The 14,659-nt window shown below is 40.5% G+C and overlaps 2 protein-coding genes and 2 long non-coding RNA genes across 4 annotated transcripts; 3 read left to right on the plus strand and 1 right to left on the minus strand.

The window, feature by feature from the left end:
• Positions 1-2,992: 2,992 nt before the first annotated feature.
• Positions 2,993-4,959, plus strand: LOC119734017. Its single transcript, XR_005272009.1, has 3 exons — positions 2,993-3,513; positions 3,706-3,838; positions 4,266-4,959. It is a non-coding gene; the product is annotated as an uncharacterized LOC119734017 (long non-coding RNA).
• On the minus strand, positions 3,774-4,311 carry LOC119734018. The gene is made up of 3 exons (XR_005272010.1): positions 4,222-4,311; positions 3,959-4,111; positions 3,774-3,861 (listed from the first exon to the last, which is right to left on the minus strand). It is a non-coding gene; the product is annotated as an uncharacterized LOC119734018 (long non-coding RNA).
• Positions 4,960-11,915: 6,956 nt separating the features above from the next.
• Positions 11,916-13,040, plus strand: LOC119733682 (craniofacial development protein 2-like). Its single transcript, XM_038207073.1, has 2 exons — positions 11,916-12,234; positions 12,367-13,040. Exons 1-2 carry the CDS (start codon positions 11,916-11,918, stop codon positions 13,038-13,040), a joined length of 993 nt encoding a protein of 330 aa, XP_038063001.1.
• Positions 13,041-13,168: 128 nt separating this feature from the next.
• Positions 13,169-14,343, plus strand: LOC119733684. Its single transcript, XM_038207074.1, has 2 exons — positions 13,169-13,592; positions 13,733-14,343. Exons 1-2 carry the CDS (start codon positions 13,169-13,171, stop codon positions 14,341-14,343), a joined length of 1,035 nt encoding a protein of 344 aa, XP_038063002.1.
• Positions 14,344-14,659: the final 316 nt, after the last annotated feature.

Consider the following 14,659-nt stretch of genomic DNA (forward strand, 5'->3'; position numbering starts at 1 on the left):
GTAAATTACTAGAACCCCAGGTTGTCCCTCAAGTAACAGAAAAACTGGTTATCAAGCAACAACATCAGAAGAAATATTTTGACAGAGGCACCAAAAATCTTCGACCTCTGCAAATTGGTGAACAAGTTAAAATGCGTACCCCACAAAGAACATGGAAAAATGCAACTATTCTAAAGAAGTTGAACTTTCCAAGAAGTTACTTGGTTGAATCAGAAGGAGGTAACTACAGAAGGAACCGAATCGATTTGCAAGCTAAGTAAAAAAAAGAAAAAGAAAGAAGCAAACTAAGAGCAACACTGATAAATTATGGAAATGCATTGATATTCAAACACAGATAATTTTGAAATGCAGATGATTTCTCCAATGTACTTCCCCAAAAAACAACTGATGTATTATTACTACCCAGTACATGTTAACTGTTAAAATTTAATGTTGCTCATATAATGTCTAATAATATCATAAATAATGTATGAATGATTTATTGATGATTTTACAGCATTGTATTAAAACAGGAGACATGCTTTATAATTGTATTAAAAAAAATATATAAACATAGTTCAGTTAAGATTCAATTCAAATGTTTTGAATTTGTAAAAAGGGAGATGTAACATGTAAGTACACATGTGTGACCCTTGACATACATATATACTTGTAGGTCAGGCCAGAAGTATGGTCAGACATCAGACCACATCAGACCACCTCAGACCACCTCCCACTGGCCAATGAGAACCCATTGTAATACGACTCCTTTAAGACAACACCCAATATTCTGTGCTGTCTCCTGTATGTATTCTTCACTTGGTTATGAGCACTCAATAAACCAACACTGAGATCTTAATGCTGTGTCCAAGATCTTACACTATGCTGTTTACTTTTGAAATATGCGGCCTCAAATTTGATTTAAGAATTTGCCTCTAATAATTAAGGTTAAAACACCAACTTCAAAATGAACATTTACACAGAGAATTGAGCAGAAAAAAATTCAACAAGCAGAAACAAAGTAATGGAAGATGTGAAAGCCCATTAATTACCAAAAACAAGGAAACAGAAAACCTAATCAATCAAAAAATGAAAATACAGGATATATGTTGGTATCAAACAATGTTCAGCCAGTTTAACTTTGTGCCAGGCTAATAGCCAATAGGCTTGCCAGACTAGTGTTTACATTCTGTGCATGCATTAAATATTTCTGTCATAAGGGGTAGCCAACAGAGTTAATACTATTGGATAAATCTAAATGCAAAAAAAGAAAATATTGAAACATTCAATTTTTTTTTGAAATAAGTGAAGCTTTAAATTACAAAAATGCCCTAATTAGTACTGAACAATATATTTTTAACAAAGTGTGTAAATTATGTAATTCAACGAATTAAATTGAATTATTTTGAAACTACCCATAACAAACTCAACAGGATCCAACAATATGTTCCTGCCATTGCATTTTGTTGGACAGTTTATGAAAGCATTTTTACTGGATCACCTGGACAGTGTATTATCTTTTGAAACAAAATTGCACGTATGCTCAGTGTACTTCCTTTGTAATTGCAAGATAGGCTTCATGCTTACAAAGTGCAAGACTTTGTTGAATCCAATAGGGTGCCAATTATTGAGATGGGGTTAATAAAAATACTTCTTGCAAGAGTAAGTTAAACAAAATACAAACATAACTGACTGATGTTAAGTGATGAACACAAAAAATTGTTAAGAAATAAATCAGAAAATGAAACCAAACTTTAAAATTTTAAGCAACCTTCTTTGGAGAGATTCTGCGGTTGGACAGGTACTGTATTGCACTGAACCTCGTGCAGAAGGTTGGCAATGTCTGGCGCATGTGTTACAATATCATCTGCATGCCAAAGAAAAAACACAAAAACGTCAACAGCTTTAATAACCAGGCATCGTAAAAAAATTAGTACTCAATAAGAAGACCTGTGACCACCGTTAATAGACCAAGCTGAAAGTGAGGCCTATTAAAGTGGCCATGACCCCAAGGCTATAATTGATTGGTAATAACCAGGTCAACATATTTTATCCCTTTTCATAAATGCCTTTTGAAAAAAAAAAGATCTGCTTCAAAAATGACAAAATGCAGAGCTTTTCACTTTTTCTTCAATATGCACAGTACAAACCCCCTGCACGCGTATTTGCCTTGTTTGTTTGATGGCCCTCCTCAGCTTGCCTGTTGTGTACACACATGCATGAGATATATCAGTTTATATTGTGGCGAAACAGGGTAGTACACCCTGGAGCGAGTCTAACTCATGAATTATTTATGCGCGTCGAGAGCATGAATATTAATAGTGCGCGCCTTGACCAATCACAGACGCTTATTTGCACAGGTCTGGGCCACCGCTGTTTTCCAGCTGACAAATAGTTTTGCGCACGCGCGGCTTTTGCACGCATACAGTGCGCCCTCTGTTGACGAAATTCGTGTGATGAATATTCATGAGCGATTCGGCGATGTAAACAAACACAAAACAAACTCCTCCTTTAGCAAAATAAATGAATATTCAGGACTATTTTGTGTCGATGACGACATGCCAGGGTCATGTGATTCTAGCTGACCTCGTTTTATGCTCGTTCGGTCGATCAAGCGAAGTGAAATCATTCGCGAAACAAGCACCTGTCAACAGATTCTTACCGTGAGTTTTTGATGTTTTCGTGATTGTTCAGTAGATTTTCTCTTCATTTACTACATTAAGTGAATTTTCCTACAGAAAAATTGACTGCACCTGTTATATTTAACCTCTTTTCAATGATTGAATCGCAAAATTGGACGAGCAAACCCTCCACATATTGCAGCATACCCATTTACAATGTGCTGCGGCACGCAGCTGGCTGCACTGCACAAGGAGTTTAAATGCCCGTGCCAATTTTGAAAAGGTGTCACCGCCAGCCATGTTGTCGCCATTGAGTAAATATCGTTATACTTTTATAGGCCTATGTGCATTTTTTTATGGACATTTTTTGATGGCTTAGTATTTTTTTTTTGGCAGGAATGAGATTCTATTTCTGAGTTAGGCCCTGCTGTGTAATTAATTAATTCTATCAGTACACTATATTATGAGGCACTTTATTTTAATACTCGCTCATTTTATTTTAGGCATGTTGAAGGCTCACGATGACTATACCAGGATGACTTCAGTTGGCTGGGGAGTGCTTCCGCTTCTGACGGTGGCTCCTGGATGGACGAAGATTTCTGATGGAGGGATTGACCATGAGAAGATGTTCCCTCATCACACATTCCAGCTTGAAGAGGTCTGGATCGCTCTTCCGTGTGTTGCGTGTGCCGGCAAATCTTCTGTTGAGTGTGTTGAAGACCCCATGCATGGATTCACCCCCCCTGTTCCCCTAGCAGCCCCAGCCCGTGTTGTGTGCGACGAATGAATGGTATCATGTGGTCTTCCATCATGTGCATTTTTGGAGGAATGGTTTTTGTTAGGAAGTTGCAGCGAAAGAATTCCAGAAATGTACTGATGTCATGCTCTGCAGGAAGACAGAAAAAAGCACAAGGTAGTTTGTAGCCCATCATTATTGTGCATTGACACGTAAACTAAGATTTTTAAGCAATCGTTTATTTAATAAATACAAGTGTGTATATTTACATTTTTAATGCTGCTGTATTTTATTCTAATATTGACTTATCCATTCTACCTGTCCAAGTTATGCTCACTTACCAAGCTGTGTTATTTCTGTCAAATCCAGGTGTCTACTTGCATCGTAAACATTGTGGCATTTGGAGAACAGTGTGAACAATGTTGAAAACTTCCCTGCGATGCATTCTGCCTCCTTGTGCTTGGCTGGACAGAGATGAGACGTTTCATCAACGATTGAAGATGTTAGGTTTTGTATGTTCACCTCCTGTAGTAAAAAAAATTCAAATTTGATTAACATTTACAACAAATTTTGTGAAGAATAAATATAAAGTTCCATTGTATTTCCGTCGCATGTACCATACCTTCAGGCATTTATGAACATGATTGCCGATGAATGTGTTGGAGTAGTAAGCTTGGCGTCTGACTTTAATTTCTTGGAGTGTCTCTTCAAGTTTTATGAGAAGTGGGTTGTTTCTTGAAGGTATTGGTTGAATTGCGACTGATGCTATTGTTTCCTGTAAAAATAGATTTTAAAAAACATTCAGTAAATAAAGCTTGAATGCCAGACAAACACATGTAGCTATGGAATTGAAAATGCATAATGATCTGTGGGCAAGCAAAATACCTGTCTGGCTAATTCTTCATTTAGTTTCTTGATCTCTTTTCCAGTTTCCACAGTGACATCCTGCACATCCACCGTGTCATTGATCAGCGCGACAACTGCTAGCTGTTCCTTGAGGTCATCAATCTGACCGCGAATCTCCTCAGCCCTGTCCCTGGCAGCAAAAACCTCGGAGAGTTTGGCCACGTGCAATGGTAGGGGGCCATTGGGTAAGGAGGGCACCTTGTCTGGGGCTCGTGCCAGTGTTTCAGCTATACCTTCAAGCAGTGTACAGCATTCCTGCTCCAAGAGGGTGAAAAGCGTGAACCATACACCAAGGCTTACGTGTAGGGATGGGGGACAAACCTTCAAAACATAAATGAGGAAGCTGAAAATTTACATTGATTCAATATTTGTTTTGTTTGAAGTTATCATATTTTCATTTCAGATTACCTCTCACTTACCAAATTGATAGGAACAACAAAGAAGCTATTGTCGATAACATTGTAGAAATTCTTGGCATTCTTGATAGAACTTCCAGCTTCAGTGAAATTGTTGTGATCCTGGGTTAGTGTCTGGAGATTTCTTGGGGTGCAAGGGGGCCGATCATCTTTCTTCATTGCCATAGCTTTACTTGTTATTGTACAACACAAGCATGGGTGACGACCTGAACAAATAAGATAGTGACACTGCATTATTTATGATGAATTTTTTTTTCATGCAGAGAACATGTATTTTTTTGATAGGCATTTACAAGCTTAGTTTTGGTATATATTCCTGTTCATTATATCCTGGAATGTGTGCTCATCAACTTCTTGTGATGTCAGTGGGTCAAAGCAGTTGTGTTCTGGTGTATTTTTCAACCAACTACCCCTTCTGCATGTTCTACAAGTAACTTTAGCATTTTCCATGGTGTGGATGAAATAATTGCGGACAGGCTTTGTCTCCATCAAACTTGTGTTTTTTTTTTACAACTTGGACAAAGCACTGTTGAGGATGAGGCCCCAATGAACAAACTATGCAAGCATTCTAAACAAAAAATGTGCTGACATTGGGTTTCAACCGGTCTGTGAAGAATTTTGCTACATATCTGACAGCGTATGGTAGACTCATCAGTAGTGAAATTGTCCCTGCAAAATGCTGTTGTTGTCATGGCCAAGTTGTTGAGATGTTCAACAACTGCATCTTGTGTTGCTTGCTCATGTCCATCCAGTTTCTCCAGTCTGGCATATTTAGCTGCTGGCCGACCTGTCTTGTCATCGTTCACTTTAGCACATATGGCACATGTTCCACTTTCTGGATGGGGAGGCCATTCGTTAGGAGGTTGATGTTTTTTGGGGAGGTACAGATTGGAATAGCAGAGATGGCAAATCTGTGTGGGATGACGATGTAGCTCGTCTGCAGATACATCTATGAGATATTTGGATTTTATTTTGTCTGCATAATTACTAAATCACTTCAGGGTTTTCTTTTTATTTTTCCATTTTTGTACAATGCCGCCACACACCCTGCACAATTTTTCAAGGTTGTTGATGTGCTGATCATTCATCTTGATTTGATCTAGAGTAAAAAAAAAAGTGAACTTCAACAATGTAAATTCACTTGTACTGATGTTTTATGGTGTCAATTATTTTTAGGTCAAGCAAAATAAAATTAGTTGAAACGTTTTTGTCAGGGCTGTGGAGACCAACATGGCATCGTGTTTATGGTTTAGATTAGAAAACAATGATCCTGTGATTTCAGAGTAAGAATTGTACTGTACATTGCAATGAAATTGTTGTAGATTTTTTTAGAGTCGCTTTTATTTTAATTTAGACGATTTGGGAGTAAATAAAGGAAGATTCTAAGAGCAATTGGCTGGTGTTGATACTCATTGTCTTGAAAAGATACAAATGTATAAAACAATGTGAGATTCTTATAATGAAATATGAATTAAAATTTTAATTTTTTTTCCAAGTCTCAACCCTGATTTATACAACAGAATATATTTGCAGAAAGACCTGGAGTGATGTTCAATAATTAAATAAAAAGAGAGGACGAAAATCTGATTGGTTTCCTTTTGATCCTTATTACATTTGTCTATCTTTGTTGCTATCATTTTATCCCAATTTCATAAAGGAAATTGCGTGTGAAGCGATCACAAAGCAGACGTACGTATTGTACATGTACTATGTACACGCGTGCGGCCGGCCGGCCGTACATATTTATATACAATGTACATGTACATTTACGCCCGTATTTGCACTCGCGTGAAAAAAAGCCCTTGGAATCCCCCATTTTATGGCAAATGTAGAGGGTTTGCTCCTGCATAAATCTGTCAACATACAAATCCATGTTCTTTTATTATACCAGTGACCTTTTCCTGCTTAATAAAATTCACTTTCGTTCAAAAAGAGACCTAAAAACTCACACAAAATGACTTTGCCGACGAGCGCAAGAGAATGGCGGTGCGGAGATTTACACCGAATTTCCCGCGGAAAGGAACTGTTTACAACATCTTTTGTGTCGTATTCTAATATTATAAGTATTTAGGAACTGTTATTGGTCGAATGTTTTCAGGATACGTTGAATATTCAGTATCATTTGCTCTTTTTATCATTCATGTCGCGCCAAAACTTGCGAACGGGTCACGGCTTATGCATATTCATTATACAGTGACCTCTTGATGAAACTCGCGCATGCGCACAACAGTTCGGAAGATGGCGTCGAGACTAACATAACTGTTATTATCGCAGGAAAACAAAAAGAGCCGACAACGCAAGCCGTGGCCGGAAAAAATTGCAGCGACCCAGATCAAAGGAGCTTAGGTGAGCTTCAGTGCGATCAGTTGTGCAGCAGTTTTTATATTAAGACTGCGGAGTAGTTGAGACAATTGTTATTACAATTTCAGCTCATCGTAACTCGTGGGTCAGGGTAATTAGTGGGTTGGATAAGTGTTGGAACAAAAGGGAGGAGTTGGAAACAATTGGTTGAAGGCTGGGAGGACTTTGGGTTGTGTGGAATTGCTTGTAGTCTGTTGAACACCGGAACGGTGGGCCTGACTGCTGAGGGTGATCGCATAACCACTGGACAAAATTGCCTGACCGGTTGACTCTACCCTGAGTTCCTGTGAGGTACACTTTAAGCTTACTTCCACTAAATCTGTGTAAGGATAATTGCGGTCCACATTAATCTCTGTGAGGGTCATTTATTCTGTGTAAGGGTAATTGAGGTCTACTACATATGTGTAGGGGTAATTGAGGTCCTGTTGAAGTTTGCTTCCACTGAACTGAGCCAGGTTCAGGTTCTGTGTGAGGGTAATTGAGGTCCACCAAATCTAGATAAGGGTAATTAGACTAGAGATTTGTATTATGTAGAGACTCCAGGTTTATTATTAAGTGGTGCAGTTGACCACCGAGATTTAATATACCCGTTTACTTTGTACGTGGTGTAGTTGACCACGTGAAGATTATTGTAACCCTATATCATTCTAACGGGTGCAGTTGACGCTTATTTGTGATATTAGGAAATATTAGAACTGTGTATTATAAGTGTGTAAATTGATTGATTGTGTATATATATAGATTATTGAATAGTTGATCAGAGAATAAGACCAATATTATTGATCGTACTTGAAATTATTTGTCTTTGTGATAATTATTTGAAGTATTGTGAAGGTTATTATAATTAATTAGTGCTCTGTTCGCGCTTGAGACAAACAATCACAAAACGGTGGTAAATTTCCACCAAACGAACTGCCCCTAGGCTAAGTCCACCGTTCGTTAACTATATCCCCCCCTTGCGTCAGGGTAACCGCTCATCCTTGCGCAAGGTTAATAAATATTTTTGTGGGATAATAGGAGTCGGCTAGAGTCCTGGGATAAATAAGACCAGTCCCCCCCCCCCGGGTTCTGCCAATGACCGATTCCGCCACAAATAGTGTCAGGGGTCGGTTTCGCCACAATATGCATGAATTAGAGTTGTCCAACTATGACTGAAAAGCTTGTTTGCAATAAGTTTACATATTGAACAATACCTGTTATATTTTTGGGCAAACTACGAGCATTAATATGCAGTAATTTAGTATTGGTGTCATCTTGGTCATAACGTCACCGTTTTCACGAAGAGCCACATATGTCAATAATTGTATTTCGATTTTGATTTTTTTCAATATTTCGCATTAAAACAATGTACTTAACCATTTTGACATGTTTCTGTAAGCAAAACATCATTAATTTCTAAGTTACATTAATGTTGCAAGGGGCAGAAAACTCGATAAATGCATTTTGGGTTTTCACGAAGAGCCACATACATTTTGGCCCTTTGAACGCGTACAAAACCCATTGCACGGAAATACGTAAAAGTAGGTCAAGTGAGATTTGCGTTTTCACGAAGAGCCACATATCTTTGTTACATTTTCAGCGCGCGCGCGTACTCACGCGCGCCTATGGAAATACACGTTGAACATCTGGAAAGGGCCAATATCTCGAAAACCTGAATTTGCGTTTTCACGAAGAGCCACATATCTTTACTAATAATTTTTACTAATTAACTGCTGTATTAAGTCTTATTACCGGGTTCATGTAAAACTTCAGCTCTCGTAGAATCGTGTGATGGTTTCCTTGCTGCACAAAGTTGTTGCAAAGTAGTATTTCTTGAAGTTTTAAAATATGAGAAACTTCTTTTGCGATTATCTCGAAAACACTTTTCTTCAAAATCAACGTAATATATATAGTATGTGGCTGTTCGTGAAAACGGTGACGATAATATTGACAGGGAATTTTCGGTACTTGAAGATTTAATTCAAATCTATATTGTTATTCATACTAGAGTCATGAATTGCTTGACTCATTCAAATAATTAAGCATACAACAAACTACTGAATATCACAATGGTATAGAATAGGAGTAAACATTTGGGATATGCCGTCTTACACCAGGACACATAGAACAACACAGAAACAACATACATGTATAACAGAGAACAATATTGCATTGAATACATTTGTATACAGAAAATCATGAAAACTGTGGTCGATCATGCAGCTCCCCCAAGGCAATATGATTTGAACGGGCCATCTCGGACCTTACACCGGATCAAAGCTGGTACCGACCACGGTAAATACGCGAAGTGGACCTTCTGGATACGTCGCAGGTGATTTTCTCGCAACTCCTTACGCTCAGCTCTCACTTTCGGCGTAACATCATCCGTGATGAATATGTTGTGTCCCTTGTACTTGTTATTCTTGAGATGTTTGGAAGCACTCTTGAGGATGAACTGTCTATCTGAATACCGGAGAAGTCGACAGTGGATGGGTCTTGGTAGCGGTGTTCCGGGTGTAGCAGGTAGTTGGCCCGTGCGATGTGCACGGTCGATTTCTATGCTGTCGGCACCCTCGAGCTGCATGTGGTTGGCGAGGAACCCACTGACGAAATCTTCGCTGGACTTTGAGCCAGCTTCGGAACCCTGAAGCACCCCCTGTATGACAATGTTATTGCGACGGCTTCTGTTGTGGATGTCGTCTATTTTGTCCTCGTAGTTTCGGATGATACGGAGGTTGTATTCTGAGATTGTACATTCATTTTGCTGAAGAGAGCTGCAAGAAGGAATGCTTCAGACTTTAGCTATTAGTCCAGAAATGAACTTTTGGGAACAACAAACTCCTTTCAAAACTTCTTGTAAATTTCAAGAGGGAAGGCATACGGTAAATCTTCAGCACAAACACACTTAAGTCGTCTGAAAAAGACCCAAGGAACAGTGTCTCTCAAATTCTTGTCGACTGACAACGAAGTACACTGACTGTTCACCAAGAAGTATGCACTGTATAATTCCCATTTCAACAAACTGGCTGCAACACACAGGCATGACAATGAGATTTTCCTCTTAAAGTTTACATCATGTGTAATAGACGATGCATCTTCACACTCTTGATTCAACTTCGAACATGCCTGCAAGCAGGTTACAAACTGATCATTGTAGTGCTCCATTACAAATGCAGTCGCATTCCTAACCTTCACTTTTGGAGGATACAGACAACCTGAGCTGTAAGAGGCTTGCAACAATTGATGTCTTGTCGAGAGAGTCTTTGTGACATTTAAGAAGTTTTGAGATGATGATACAAAATATTTGAAATATTTATGCTTACTTTCAAATCTCAATGTCCAAACCCAGATGAGTGGTCCAAAGCACAGTATAAGTTCTGCATAGTGCACCAGATAGTGGTGCTTCGGACGTAAAGTCATGAAACAGCCTTGCACGATCAGACAAATACTCCTCAACACAAAACTGTTGATATTCAACTTGCCCACTGGATATTTTAGTTGCTGTGACTAACTCTGTAATTAACTTCAGTTTCAGCAACAATTGCCAGATGTCATCATCTGTGTTCACTTTGTCCCGAATCAAAAGGGGTAGAAATTGAGGCAAAGTCCAATTCTGAACGGCATGTCCAGTGAGCCTTTTAGAGGTCATACTTATTTGAACTGGCACATCATTCCTATCATTTCCATGAAAGGAAAATTCATTAATTTTCTTGTTAAGTAAATCAACAAAAAACCAACATTGTGTTTCAATCATGTATTTCAAAATGAGCATGACATCATATGCCACAATCTCTTTGAACAAATCATGGCCAAGGCAGGGTGGCAATACATTAAAAACATGGAAAAACTTCAATTTGTTCAAAGCTGTATCATCCTTGACTCCTTTTACATGTGCGCCATTTGGGTCACTTTGTAATTGGTCTATACATTCCTGGTGATTTTGTTTTGTTCGCCGATCTCCAACAGATGTAGGATTTTCATGGAACACATCTTTAGTGATGTAACAGTACCGACAGAAATAACGAGAAGAAAAACTTTCCAAAAATCCACCCAGACCATGTGAACCAAGGTTATCTCCGCATATCATACACAAGTAACAGTGTATCCTTTGACCTTCTGGCCCTGCAATTCCATTTGTTTCTAAGTGTCCTTTATGAGTGGATCAAGCACTTTTTCTGGGAACATTTTGTAATATGACTCTTTACAAAGCAGTACCAACTGCATTTGGCCTATTTTTGAGCGTTTAAATGAATGGACATTTCCAATTGTCATATAAACACCAAGAAGCTTATGTTTTTTTCTTGGCAGAGCCCAAAGGATTTGCTACTTCAAAGGCATCTTGAAACAGTATGATATGCAAAGGTACATCTACATCAAAGGGTTCAAAGGGTTAGGAATGGCCGGGATGGTAGGGAGAACTGAGCCACTCCCTATCCATGAAGTATCCCACACGGCTAGCGTCTCTAATAGCCTCTCCTAATCAAACTCCTACTGCTTGGCTTCGCGCGCCGACCCCTGTTTTAACCGATGGCAGAGGTGTGAAAGGCGAGTGTCTGGCGCCTTAAAACCAGATTGCTCCGGACACGTGGGGCTCGTCAGCCATGGGAGGCAGCTCACCTAGGAGAAGGAACTCTGATCTCAAACCCGGGCAGGTGGGGCTCGTTAGCTATGATCAGCAACCCATCTAGTCTAGTTGGACTGATGTTGAACATGTCATCATAAGTTATTTCTCCACCTCTGGCTAACATGTTCCTGACCAGAGGCAATCTACATCATATTCAGTAGACCTCGGCTGCTGTGTCTCCGGGAACAAGCTGTCTCAGGGCCAATCACCCGTGCAGCTGCTGGATCCGGACTAAAACAATTCCAGCAATCCAATCGATTACGAAAACCACAAAGAAGAATCCGCGTAAAACTATGAAGGTAGCCGGGCGGCTGTCTACAGACGACTCCATGACGGACCAGCGGGAAACCGGTAGAACATCCCGGACTGTTGGTCTTGATAAAGGTCGCTTGTCTGCCTTCGAACCTCTTGTTATATCTACATATAATGTGCGTACTTTACATCAGAAAGGTAAAATTCACCAACTCTTCATGGGCTGTGCAGATGCAGGCGTTGACATCATCGGAATCCAAGAGCACAGGCTCATCACATCCAACTACACAGAGGAAATTTGGTCAGACGATAGAAACTGGGTCATGGTCTACAGTTCAGCAACCAAACAGAGGCAAGGAGGTGTGGGTCTACTCATGTCTGGACACATCTAAAGGTGCCTGCAAAGTGTTGAATCCGTCTCTGAGAAAATCCTCTCTGCATCTTTCCACGGCAATCCTCAGTTGAGCATCACTGTTGTGTATGCACCTACAGATTGTTTACCAACGCCAGACAAAGATGACTTCTATACATCCCTCACGGACTATCTAGACCAAGTTAAGAGGCACAAACTCCACCTTGTCCTTGGCGATTTTAATGCCAGAGTTTGGCTATACAGTCACCTCTCTCACCCCGAGGTTATTGGAGGATATTGCCACCATAATACCACAAATGACAATGGCGAGCGGTTGGTCAACCTGTGCCAGGAACATAAGATGAGACCTGCTCAAATGAAATTTCCACAACCAAGAAGCCGCCAGTGGACTTGGTCTCATCCAGCCGGATCAGTATATCATCTGGATCACATCTTAATCAACAGCAAGTGGATCAACTCTCTCCGCAACTGCCGTGCTTACAACTCGGTAGAATTGGATTCTGACCATCGTATCGTCAGCATTCGGCTTGTCACCAGTCTGAGAACTAGCAAAGGAAAACCTTGCAAGAGACCCAAGTTCAACTGGAAGAAGCTGCAGGATCCTGTCACGAGAGAGATGTTTCAATTGGAGCTATCAATCGATTCCAAGTTCTTAATGTGGAAGACACACCAAGTATTACAGATAGATATGCACACTTTGAAGCAGCGGTCAAGGAAGTTGCAGAGACAGTGGTTGGCAAGCGTGAGACTTGTGGAATGCCAAGTTGAGTATCAGACAAGACCATCCGACTGAAAGTTGAAAGGGATGATGCCAAGAAGAAGTACTCCATTTTAAAGTCTCGTCAATCCAGAGAAAGATGGAGGAACCTGAACACCAGACTTAATGAGTCCGACAAGGCTGATGAAGCTGCTACACTCAACATGCAGATGGAGGAGCTAAAACTAGCTGACCAAAACGGAAATTACACCACCACTTGGAAAATCATCCACACCCTCTCCGGGAAGAACTCCAAGCTAAAGGTCAAGGTTAAGAAGAGGGACGGATCAGCCCCTGCTAGCGACCAAGAGTTGCTCGAGGAGTGGAAGGATTACTTCAGCTCACTTCTAAATAATCCTGGTCTATCAACACCACAATTACCACCACCAGCTGCTGAGGACCTGCCTATCTTCATTGACCCCCCCCCCCCTACACGTGAAGAGACAGCTGAAGCTATAGCAGCCATGAAAGTAAACAAGGCAGCAGCACTGGACTGCGCTATCACAGCAGAAGCACTGCAGGGAGGTGGCGTGATACCATCCATGCCTTCTGTGCTGAAGTCTACACAACCCTATCTTCACCACATCAGTGGGTATCAAATGTCATCATTCGCTTGCCTAAGAAAGGTGACTTATCTCTCATGACAAACTACCGGGGTATCTCACTCATGTCCATAGCTGCAAAAGTTCATAACAAAATTCTCTTGAACAGAATACGTTCTTATACAGAGCCACGTCTGAGGAGCAACCAAGCCGGCTTCAGATCAGGATGTAGTTGTGCTCAGCAAATACATATCCTGAGGAGGATTATGGAAGGTTTCAAGGAATACCAACTCCCACTGACAGTCACTTTCATTGACTTCAAGAAGGCCTTCGATTCCATTAACAGGACTGTTATGTTTGCCGTTTTGCGACATTACGGCATCCCTGAGCCCTTGGTTAACGCCTTCCAAGTTCTGTACAACTCAAGCAGTGCAGTCATGGTAGATGGAAGTATATCAGATCTATTCCAAGTATCAACTGGAGTTCTTCAGGGCGATGTTCTCGCTCCCTTCCTATTTATCATAATTGTTGACTACCTTTTGAAGGCGGCTTCGTCAACCGAAGATTCAGGAGTTGTGACTCACCCACATCGATCTAGGAGACATCAAGCCAAGATGTTGAATGATTTGGACTTTGCCGATATCATTGCCCTACTAGAATCATCAACATCTCGGGCCCAGTCACAGCTCTCCAGGACTGCTACAGCAGCTGCAGATCTTGGTCTTACGATCAGTGTCACCAAGACAGAATACATGAGCCAAAACTTGAAGTTTACGGCAGTCCCATCAGCCATGTGACTGACTTCAGATACCTGGGATCCATGATGGGATCCAGTGCTAGTGATCTGAAGAGGCGAAAGGCTCTGGCCTGGTCAGCATTTTGGAAACTGGAACACCTTTGGAGGAGATCAGTTATACCAATATCTACCAAAGTGAAGCTGTTTTAAACAACTTGTGTGACAGTACTTTTGTATGGTTGTGAGACATGGATCATCACACATGATATGGAAGATAAAATTAACGCCTTTGCAACATCATGTTACCGCATCATGTTGAACATCAGGCGAATGGACAGAATTCCAAAAACAACAAATCTACAACCTGACCAACACAG

Source organism: Patiria miniata, unplaced genomic scaffold, assembly GCF_015706575.1.
Source record: "Patiria miniata isolate m_02_andy unplaced genomic scaffold, ASM1570657v1 HiC_scaffold_26, whole genome shotgun sequence".
Classification (NCBI taxonomy): domain Eukaryota; kingdom Metazoa; phylum Echinodermata; class Asteroidea; order Valvatida; family Asterinidae; genus Patiria; species Patiria miniata.